Source organism: Salvelinus namaycush, unplaced genomic scaffold (assembly GCF_016432855.1).
Source record: "Salvelinus namaycush isolate Seneca unplaced genomic scaffold, SaNama_1.0 Scaffold3, whole genome shotgun sequence".
Lineage (NCBI taxonomy): Eukaryota > Metazoa > Chordata > Actinopteri > Salmoniformes > Salmonidae > Salvelinus > Salvelinus namaycush.
In genome coordinates, this window is record NW_024059896.1 from 845,141 (window position 1) to 857,386 (window position 12,246).

At 41.6% G+C, this 12,246-nt stretch overlaps 1 protein-coding gene across 1 annotated transcript in view; it reads right to left on the minus strand.

Moving 5' to 3' along the window:
- LOC120039787 (zinc finger protein 850-like) overlaps positions 1–12,246 on the minus strand; it is a gene marked incomplete at its 3' end in the record, with an annotated part of 135,897 nt that overhangs the window by 20,762 nt on the left and 102,889 nt on the right. The window contains exon 6 of the mRNA XM_038985166.1: positions 509–1,240. Within this exon, the coding sequence (XP_038841094.1) occupies positions 509–1,240 (732 nt within the window). The remainder of the gene's footprint in view (positions 1–508; positions 1,241–12,246) is intronic.

Below are 12,246 nucleotides of genomic sequence, written 5' to 3' on the forward strand. Positions count from 1 at the left end.
AGATAAGACATCTTAATTATCTATGTTACCCAACTAATTCTGATTCATCCACCACAAGTCACATACTCAGATATGTGGACACATACAAAGATATGTGGACACATACAATTTACATTTTGCATTACAGAGTCTGTGAACATTTTCATTTCATTAAATCATCAGTGGGCCAACATTGCAAATGTAAACAACGGAACAAATGCATCACATCCAAATATCACTTGATTATCTGGTGCTGGAGGAATGACACACAGATAAACACAAACACAGAGTTTAAAAAAGGACCATTTAAAACAGAAAAAATCTGACCTACTCTATATTCAAACTCCATATTCAATTCATGTTTTCTAATAAAAACATACAAATATATGTTTTAGTATACTTTGTACAATTCAAGTTCATATGGTAAAAACAGGTAATCATTATCAGTCAACAATATAAGACAGCAAGTCCCCTGTGTGTATTCTCTCATGCCATTTCAGCTCCCCCGGCTGGTTGAAACTCCTTCCACATTGGGAGCAGTGGTAAGGCTTCTCCCCCGTGTGTATTCTCTCATGCCGTTTCAGATCCGCAGGCCTGTTGAAACCCTTTCCACACTGGGAGCAGTGGTAAGGCTTCTCCCCTGTGTGTATTCTCTCGTGTCTTTTCAGGTTCCCGAAATCGTTAAAACTCTTTCCGCACTGGGAGCAGTGGTAAGGCTTCTCCCCTGTGTGTATTCTCTCATGTCTTTTCAGCTCCCCTGACTGGCTGAAAAACTTTCCACACTGGGAGCAGTGGTAAAGCTTCTCACCTATGTGTATTCTCTCATGTCTTTTCAGCTCCCCTGACTGGCTGAAAAACTTTCCACACTGGGAGCAGTGGTAAAGCTTCTCACCTGTGTGTATTCTCTCATGTTGTTTCAGGTTCCTTAACTTGTTAAAACACTTTCCACACTGGGAGCAGTGGTAAGGCTTCTCCCCTGTGTGTATTCTCTCGTGTCTTTTCAGGTTCCCTAAATCGTTAAAACTCTTTCCGCACTGGGAGCAGTGGTAAGGCTTCTCCCCTGTGTGTATTCTCTCATGCTGTTTCAGAACCCCCGGCCGGTTGAAACACTTTCCACATTGGGAGCAATGGTAAGGCTTCTCCCCTGTGTGTATTCTCTCATGCCATTTCAGCTCCCCCGGCTGGTTGAAACTCATTCCACATTGGGAGCAATGGTAAGGCTTCTCCCCTGTGTGTATTCTCTCATGTTGTTTCAGGTTCCCTAACTTGTTAAAACACTTTACACAGTGGGAACACTGGTGTCTTCTTGTTGGTTTGGACGTCCCTGGCTCTGGTTCCTCTGAGTCTGGTCTTTCTCCTGCCAAAGACAGTGTGTTTTAAAAAAAAGAGACCTGAATGAAACCTCCACATGATAAATAGGCCTTGCTACGAGGGTAAATCCTAATCAGATCGCTCAATAACCTAAGGCCAGTTTTAACAATCTTGGTGTGATTTTAAAACAAATGTTATAGAGTTTCCTGGTAATTACTGATAATGTTAACATTACTTTTTTATTCATTCTGCTTTACAAGTCAGAACACAAAAAACTAAACCGTTCTTGGACACTCAAGACACAGACGTCGCTTAACTTCTTATGGCTGCAGGGGGCGTATTGACTAACTTGGAAAAATGTGCCCATTTCAAACGGCCTCGTACTCAATTCTTGCTCGTACAATATGCATATTATTATTACTATTGGATAGAAAACACTCTCTAGTTTCTAAAACCGTTTGAATTATTTCTCTGAGTGAAACAGAACTCCTTCTGCAGCCCACTTCCTGACAGGAAGTGAGTTTCTGAAATCGGAGGTCTCTGTTCAAGAGCTTGCCTATAAATGGGCATGACACGTATTGATATACATACACGTCATACACCTTCCCCTAGATGTCAAGCGGAAGTGAGAGAAGAAATGAGTGGATTATCTTGCTCTGAAGTGGAATAAATCCTCTTGGAATGACTGGTCCGCCGTTTCCTGTATTTTCGAAAGCGCGAAGTTGAACCTGGAATCGCCTTCTGGAAAACCGTCGTTATAGGCGAATACTATCTCCGGCTTTGATTTTATTTGATACATGTCACAATATCATCGTAAAGTATGTTTTTTCAATATAGGTTTATTAGATTATTGAAATTTATTCAGGACGTTAGGCGTGTTGCGTTGTTTGACTTTGTTCACGAAGGAGAGCTTAGCACCACTTGGCCAGTGCGCTTGCTAATTCAAGAGGGAAAGAAGTCGTTCTTATTCCAAACAACAACGGTTCTGGACAAAGGACTCCTTGTACAACATTCTGATGGAAGACCACCAAAAGTAGGACCCATTTTGGGATGCTATTTCATATATCTGTCGAACTGTGCTATCGGTACCGTTTGCCTTGAAGCAATGCTGTTGTGTGTTAGCTATTGTAGTAAGCTAATATAACGCTATATTGTGTTTTCGCTGTAAAACACTTCAGAAAAAAATGAAATATTGGCTGGATTCACAAGATGTTTATCTTTCATTTGATGTACACCATGTATTTTTCATAAATGTTTTATGATGAGTATTTATGTATTTCACGTTGCTCTCTGTAATTATTCTGGCTGCTTTGCTGCTATTTTTGATGGTGGCTGCAATGTAAAACTATGATTTATACCTCAAATATGCACATTTTCGAACAAAACATAAATGTATTGTATAACATGTTATAAGACTGTCATCTGATGAAGTTGTTCAAGGTTAGTGATTAATTTTATCTCTATTTTGTCGGTTTTGTGAAAGCTACCTATGCGGTGGAAACATGGTGAAAATATGCGGTTGTGTGTTTGGCTATTGTGGTTAGCTAATAGAAATACATAGTGTTTTCGCTGTAAAACATTTTAAAAATCGGAAATGATGGCTGGATATACAAGAAGTTTATCTTTCATTTGCTGTATTGGACTTGTGATTTCATGAAAATTATATTATATGATATCCCTGTCCCGTTAGGCTAGGCTATGCTAGTCAGCTTTTTTGATGAGGAGGATCCCGGATCCGGGAGGGTGATGAAGTAGAGGTTTTAAGGTTACAGTTATGAAAACTTAGAACTCTAAAGAGGCCTTTCTACTGACTCTGAAAAACACCAAAAGAAAGATGCCCAGGGTCCCTGCTCATCTGCGTGAACGTGCCTTAGGCATGCTGCAAGGAGGCATGAGGACTGCAGATGTGGCCAGGGCAATAAATTGCAATGTCCGTACTGTGAGACGCCTAAGACAGCGCTACAGGGAGACAGGACGGACAGCGTATCGTCCTCGCAGTGGCAGACCACGTGTAACAACACCCGCACAGGATCGGTACATCCCGAACATCACACCTACAGGTACAGGATGGCAACAACAACTGCCCAAGTTACACCAGGAACGCACAATCCCTCCATTGGTGCTCAGACTAGAGGTCGACCGATTATGATTTTTCAACGCCGATACCGATTATTGGAGGACCAAAAAAAGCCGATACCGATTAATCGGCCGATTATTTTAATTTTATTTGTAATAATGAAAATTACAACAATACTGAATGAACACTTATTTTAACTTAATATAATACATCAATAAAATCTATAAATAATGAAACGTGTTCAATTTGGTTTAAATTATGCAAAAACAAAGTGTTGGAGAAGAAAGTAAATGTGCAATATGTGCTATGTAAGAAAGCTAACGTTTCAGTTCCTTGCTCAGAACATGAGAACATATGAAAGATATTTCCCTCTATACCATTTGTATTTCATTAACCTTTGACTATTGGATGTTCTTATAGGCACTTTAGTATTGCAAGTGTAACAGTATAGCTTCCGTCCCTCTCCTCGCTCCTCCCTGGGCTCGAACCAGCAACACAACGACAACAGCCACCATCGAAGCAGCGCTACCCATGCAGAGCAAGGGAACAACTACTAGAAGGCTCAGAGCGAGTGACGTTTGAAACGCTATTAGCGCGCGCTAACTAGCTAGCCATTTCTCTTTGGTTACACCAGCCTCATCTCGGGAGTTGATAGGCTTGAAGTCATAAACAGCGCAATGCTTGATGCACAACAAAGAGCAGCTGGCAAAACGCACGAAAGTGTTTTTGAATGAATGTTTACGCGCCTGCTTCTGCCTACCACCGTTCAGTCAGAAACGTAGATACTTGTATGCTTGTATGCTCAGTCAGATTATATGCAACGCAGGACACGCTAGATAATACCTAGTAATATCATCAACCATGTGTAGTTAACTAGTGGTTATGATTGATTGTTTTTTATAAGATAAGTTTAATGCTAGCTAGCAACTTACCTTGGCTTACTGCATTTGCGTAACAGGCAGTCTCCTTGTGGAGTGGAACGAGATAGAGGCAGGTCGTTATTGCGTTGGACTAGTTAACTGTAATGTTGCAAGATTGGAAACCCCGGGCTGACAAGGTGAAAATCTGTCGTTCTGCCCCTGAACAAGGCACCGTTCCTAGGCCGTCATTGAAAATAAGAATGTGTTCTTAACTGACTTGCCTAGTTAATTAAAGGTAGCAAAAAAAAGAAAAGGCAAATCGGCGCCCAAAAATACCGATTTACGATTATGAAAACTTGAAATCGGCCCTAATTAATTGACCATTCCGATTAATCGGTCGACCTCTAGCTCAGACTGTCCGCAATTGAATGAGAGAGGCTGGACTAAGGGCTTGTAGGCCTGTTGAAAGGCAGGTCCTCGCCAGACATCACCGGCAACAACGTCGCCTCTGGGCACAAACCCACCGTCATTGGACCAGACAGGACTGGCAAAAAGTTATTTTCACTAACAAGTCGCGGTTCTGTCTCTAGGGGTGATGGTCGGATTCACGTTTATCGTCGGATTCGCGTTTATCGTTGAAGGAATGAGCGTTACACCGAGGCCTGCACTTTGGAGCGGGATCGATTTGTAGGTGGAGGGGCCGTCATGGTCGGGGGCGGTGTGTCACAGCATAATCAGACTGAGCTTGTTGTCATTGCAGTCAATCTCAACGGTGTGCGTTACAGAGAAGACATCCTCCTCCCTCATGTGGTACCCTTCCTGCAGGCTCATACTGACATGACCCTCCAGCATGACAATGCCACCAGCCATACTGCTCCTTCTGTGCATGATTTCCTGCAAGACAGGAATGTTAGTGTTCTGCCATGGCCAGCGAAGAGCCCGGATCTCAATCCCATTGCGCACGTCTGGGACCTGTTGGATCGGAGGGTGAGAGCTAGGGCCATTCCCCCCAGAAATGTCCGCGAACTTGCAGGTGCCTTAGTGGAAGAGTGGGGTAACATCTCACAGCAAGTACTGTCAAATCTGGTGCAGTCCATGAGGAGGAGATGCACTGCAGTACTTAACCTGTTTGGGATAAGGGGGGAGCATTTTCACGTTCGGATGAAAAGCGTGCCCAGAGCAAACTTCCTGCTACTCAGGCCCAGAAGCTAATATATGCATATTATTAGTAATATTGGATAGAAAACACTCTGAAGTTTCTAAAACTGTTTGAATTATGTCTGTGAGTATAACAAAACTCAAATGGCAGGCGAAAACCTGAGAAAAATCCAACCAGGAAGTGGGAAATCTGAGGTTTGTAGTTTTCAACTCATTGCCTATCGAATGTACAGTGTCTATGGGGTCATATTGCACTTCCTAAGGCTTCCACTAGATGTCAACAGTCTTAGAACATTGTTTGATGCTTCTACTGTGAAGGAGGGGGGAATGAGAGCTGTTTCAACCAGAGATCTGCCAGAGTGGCATGAGCTGATCACGCGCCTACAAGTGAGAGCGACCAGCATTCCATTGCATTTCTAAAGACAAAGGAATTCTCTGGTTGGAACATTATTGAAGATTTATGTTAAAAACATCCTAAAGATTGATTCTATACATCGTTTGACATTTTTCTACGAACTTTAATATACATTTTTGAACTTTTCATCCGAACTTTCGCCTGGACTTGCCCGCGCCTCGTGAGTTAGGATTTGTTTACCAAACGCGCTAACAAAAGGAGGTATTTGGACATAAATGATGGACTTTATCGAACAAAACAAACATTTATTGTTGAACTAGGATTCCTGGGAGTGCATTCTGATGAAGATCATCAAAGTGAATATTTAAAACGCTATTTCTGACTCAACAACATGGCGGGTATCTGCATGGCTTGTGTCTGAGCGCCGTACTCGGATTATTGCATGGTTTGCTTTTTCCGTAAAGCTTTTTTGAAATCTGACACAGCGGTTGCATTTACATTTACATTACATTTAAGTCATTTAGCAGACGCTCTTATCCAGAGCGACTTACAAATTGGTGCATTCACCTTATGATATCCAGTGGAACAACCACTTTACATTAGTGCATCTAATTATTTTAAGGGGGGGGGGGGGTAGCTTGGATGAAAGGTGCCCATATCAAACGGCCTGCTCCTCAGTCATAGTTGCGAATATTTGCATATTATTATTAGTATTGGATAGAAAACACTCTAAAGTTTCTAAAACTGTTTGAATTATGTCTGTGAGAACTCATATTGGCAGGCAAAATCCTGAGTTGAAATCAAAACAGGAAGTCAGAAATCTGAGCTTGTATGTATTCACCAGAGTCCCTAAAGAAATTCCCTTGAGATATGAGTTTGCACTGCCTATGGGTTCCACTAGATGTCAACCATCAATATAAATTATAATGAGACTTCTATGATGTTATGGGAGAGAATGAGAGCAGAATCAGTCAGGTGTCCATCAAGCAGACATTTTCTGATCATGCTTTTTCCTCATGGGAGTCACTTGCGTTCCATTTATCACGAAGACAAGAAAGAATACTCCGGTTGGAACTTTATTGAAGCTATATGTTAAAAACATCCTAATGATTGATTGTGTACTTAGTTTGAAATGTTTCTTCGACCAGTAATATCACTTTTTGTCCGATATAACGCTGACCAGAATTAGTGTTTGGATATGTAAACCAGACGCGCTAACAAAAGAAGGTATTTAGACATAAATAACAGATAATTTTTCGAACAAAACAAACATTTATTGTGGACCTGGGATTCCTGGTGTGCTTTCTGATGTAGATCATCAAAGGGAATATTTATCATATATTTTCTTGTTTATGTTGACGCCATCTTTGCGGCTCTGGTGTTTTACTTTTGAGCGCCGTCTCAGATTATAGCGTGGGTTTCTTTTTCCGTAAAGTTTTTTTTAAATCTGACACAGCGGTTGCATTTACATTTACATTACATTTAAGTCATTTAGCAGACGCTCTTATCCAGAGCGACTTACAAATTGGTGCATTCACCTTATGATATCCAGTGGAACAACCACTTTACATTAGTGCATCTAATTATTTTAAGGGGGGGGTTAGAAGGATTACTTTATCCTATCCTTGGTATTCCTTAAAGAGGTGGGGTTTCAGGTGTCTCCGGAAGGTGGTGATTGACTCCGCTGACCTGGCGTCGTGAGGGAGTTTGTTCCACCATTGGGGTGCCAGAGCAGCGAACAGTTTTGACTGGGCTGAGCGGGAACTGTACTGCATTAAGGAGAGGTATATCTATAATTCCATGTGTAAAACTTGTATTATCATCTATTTATGATGAGTATTTCTGTTGAAACGATGTGGCTATACAAAGTCACTTGATGTTTTTGCAACTAGTGAATCTAGTCGCCTCAATGTAAACTCAGATTTTTTATATAAATATGAATTTAATCAAACAAAACATGCATGTATTGTGTAACATGAAGTCCTATGAGTGTCATCTGATGAAAATAATCGAAGGTTAGTGATTCATTTTATCCTTATTCAGGATTTTGTGAAGCTATCTTTAGCTGGAAAAAATGGCTGTGATTATTGTGGTTTTGTGGTGACCTAACATAATCGTTTGTAGTGCTTTCGCTGAAAAGCCTATTTGAAATCGGACACTTTGGTGGGATTAACAACAAGATTACCTTTAAAATGATATAAGACACATGAATGTCTGAGGAATTTTAATTATGAGATTTCAGTTTTTTTAATTTGGCGCCCTGCACTTTCACTGGCTGTTGTCATATCATCCCGTTACCGGGATTGCAGCCATAAGAAGTTTTAAGACTCCATCATGTTTCATCATTAGATGCTAAAATCCTCCTTTAAGACCCTATCATGTTTAGAATGTGTCTGGAAGCGCTACTCTATCTATCCTACTCTCATCCATTCGGTTTGAATAATATTTAATAAGAATAATAATGTTATAATACGTAATAACTAACTTTAATAACTAGGGTTAATACCTGCCTGGCTCCCCAACAAAATCTTTATCTTTACCCCCCTCTAACAATACCGCTACAGAATTAGCATAGTAGGCCATGTAACTTAAGGTCATCTGAAATTTTTAGGACTAACTAACTATTCCTTGCCACCCATTCTGAAACTCACTGCAGCTCTTTGTTAAGTGTTGCTGTCATTTCAGTCGCTGTAGTAGCTGACGTGTACAGTGTTGAGTCATCCGCATACATAGACACACTGGCTTTACTCAAATGTCGTTGGCATGTCGTTGGTAAAGATTGAAACAAGCAGGTGCCAAACAGCTGCCCTGTGGAATTCCTAATTCTACCTTGATTTTGTTGTACAGGCTTCCATTAAAGAACACTCTCTGTGTTCTGTTAGACAGGTAGCTCTGGGGCGGCAGGTAGCCTAGTGGTTAGAGCGTTAGGCCAGTAACCAAAAGGTTGCTGGATCGAATCCCCGAGCTGACATGGTAAAACTCCGTCGTTCTGTCCCTGAACAAGACAGTTAACCCACTGTTCCTAGGCCGTCATTGAAAATAAGAATTTGTTCTTAACCAACTTGCCTAGTTAAATAAAGGTTACATTTTTTTTTAAAGCTCTTTATCCACAATATAGCAGGGGGTGTAAAGCCATATGTTTTTTTTCAGCAGCAGACTATGATCGATACTGTCAAAAGTCGCAATGAAGTCTAACAAAACAGCCCCAACAATATTTCTATCGTCATCAACTTCTCTCAGCCAATCAGTCATTTGTAAGTGCTATGCTTATTGAATGTCCTTCCCTATAAGCTGAAAGTCTCAATTTGTTTACTGTAAAATAGCATTGTATCTGGCCAAACAATTTTTTCCCAAAAATTTAAGGGTTGGTAATACGCTGATTGGTCGGCTATTTAAGCCAGTAAAGGGAGCTTTACTATTCTTGGTTAGTGGAATGACTTTAGCTTCCCTCCAGGCCTGAGGGCACACACTTTCTAGTAGGCTTACATTAAAGACAAGGCAAATAGGAGTGGCAATATCGGCCGCTATTATCCTCAATTATTTTCCATCCACGTTGTCAGACACCAGTGACATGTCATTGTTGATTTTTTTGCCCAAAATTTAATTGAAGATGCTCCATTTTTTTTACTGCCATTCCTCATGTCATTTATCTGTTTCATAGTGTAGTTTCTTCTTATTTTTATTTAGTCACATGATTTCTCAATTTGCAATACATTTGCCAATCAGTTATACAGCCAGACCTATTTGCCATCTCTTTAGCCTCTTCATCATACCATTTTTTAATTCCTCATCAATCCACGTGGATTTAACAGTGTTTACAGTAATATTCTTAATGGGTGCATGCTTATTAGTAACTGGGATAAGCAATTTCAAATGTGTCAAGGGCAGCGTCTGGTTGCTCATCATTACACACCACGGACCAAAAAATATTATTTACATCAACAACATAGGAATCACTACAAAACGTATTGTATGAACTCTTTTACACAATATTAGGCCCAGCCTTTGGAACTGTGGTTTTCCTAGACATGGCTACTATATTGTGATCACTACATCTGATGGATCTGGAAACTGCTTTCAAACACATTTCTGCAGCATTAGTAAAGATATGATCAAAATATGTTGATGATTTAATTTCTGTACTGTTTGTAACTACCCTGGTAGGTTGACTGATAACCTGAACAAGGTTGACGGCACTGGTTACAGTTTGAAGCTTTCTCTTGAGTGGGCAGCCTGATCACAGCTTTCCTCCAGTATTAGTTAATTAATTAACAGTGTCTGGAGTTTAGTTTGCCTGTTCAAAAGTCTTGTAAAGATAGGGGGGTTGACTGGGACAGGCAATGTAACATCCATGTTTTAAGGAAAAGTTTTTGTAAAACAAGCATCTTACATTGGATCATCTTTTAACTTTCTCTCTAAAGCTAACTTTCATCAAGGTATTATATGGTCTATTGGTTTCTCCCTTTTCATTGGCAGAATCCTTTTTCAGTGTTATGATATTCATAACATCCATATCCACCAGTCTATCTTCCTGTCAACTAACAGAACTCTGCTGGTTGTCCTGGTAACAGATACCAGTGGGCAGATCTATTGTATTTGTTCAAACTAAACTACAGCACTTACTTTGATGTGTCAAATCTGATCCTTTCTTCTCTTCTCCTCCTCTCACAGTTCCACTCAGCCCCGTTGTTTTCCTGCAGTCCACCAGCAGCACAGACAACCTCTTCATACCCAGCAGTACTGCGCTACCGGGAGAGGCACGACACGGGGACTCCGGGAGGGAGGAAGGGCTAGCGTTGTCCTGGTAACCATAAAGATGGGACACAGACACATATCATTATGGATGCTGATGTCATTGTTGTCATGAAGTGCTTTACAGAAACCCAGCCCAGACCCCGATAGAGCAAACTGTATGCTAGAACAAACCAAGCTGTACCATCTGGTGTTCTGATCTGGAGAGATTCTTCTCTGACTCGTCAGCATCAGGATGTTGTTGAGGCTCCCCAAAGGATCCACGATAGTCACGTCTCTCTCCTGTGTGAACGAGAACAGCAAACAGACGTAAACTTATGACCATTTATTACAATCAAGAGGCATGAATATGTCTAAAATGGCCTTTTTCATCATGATTTTGTCAAATATTGTTTGTGTTGCAAATGTATAGGGTCAACTCCAATTCTCTCCACTGGGATTCTCTGCCTCTAATACAGGGGCTAAGTCACTGGCTTACTGGTGCTCTTTCATGCCGTCCCTAGGAGGGGTGCGTCACTTGAGTGGGTTGAGTCACTGACGTGATCTTCCTGTCTGGGTTGGCGGCCCGGCCCCCCTTGGGTTGTGCCGTGGCGGAGATCTTTGTAGGCTATACTCGGCCTTGTCTCAGGATGGTAAGTTGGTGGTTGAAGATATCCCTCTAGTGGTGTGGGGGCTGTGCCTTGGCAAAGTGGGTGGGGTTATATCCTTCCTGTTTGGCCCTGTCCGGGGCTATCATCGGATGGGGCCACAGTGTCTCCTAACCCCTCCGTTCTCAGCCTCCAGTATTTATGCTGCTCTCTAATTATCTCTTTCTTTCTCTCGGAGGACCTGAGCCCTAGGACCATGCCTCAGGACGACCTGACATGATGACTCCTTGCTGTCCCCAGTCCACCTGGCCGTGCTGCTGCTCCAGTTTCAACTGTTCTGCCTGCGGCTATGGAACCCTGACCTGTTCACCGGACGTGCTACCTATCCCAGACCTGCTGTTTTCAACTCTCTAGAGACAGCAGGAGCGGTAGAGATACTCTTAATGATCGGCTATGAAAAGCCAACTGACATTTACTCCTGAGGTGCTGCACCCTCGACAACTACTGTGATTATTATTTGACCATGCTGGCCATTTATGAACATTTGAACATCTTGGCCATGTTCTGTTATAATCTCCACCCGGCACAGCCAGAAGAGGACTGGCCACCCCTCATAGCCTGGTTCCTCTCTAGGTTTCTTCCTAGGTTTTGGCCTTTCTAGGGAGTTTTTGGCCTTTTTAGGGAGTTTTTCCTAGCCACCGTGCTTCTACACCTGCATTGCTTGCTGTTTGGGGTTTTAGGCTGGGTTTCTGTACAGCACTTTGAGATATCAGCTGATGTACGAAGGGCTATATAAATAAATTTGATTTGATTTAGAATGCCCCGTTAAAACAATACATTAAATCAAGAACCTCATAGTGCCCCTGTTTTTAAGACAGTACTCACTGTTCGTAATCCGATCTTCAGCCTCCTCCTTTTTCACTCCCAAAACGTCTTCCTCCTCTTTTATTGAGATAGCCTTCTCTTCCTCTTTTACTCGAAAAGGTTCTTCCTCTTCTTTCACTACATTCTCTTCTTTCAATGTTATGGCATCTTCCTCCTTTTTGATTCTGAAAGCTTCTACCTCCTCCTCTTCCACTCTGACAACCTCTTTCCCATCTTCCTCTTTCACTGTAATATCATCCTCTTCTTCTTTCAATGTGATAGCCTCCTCTTCCTCCTTTTTCA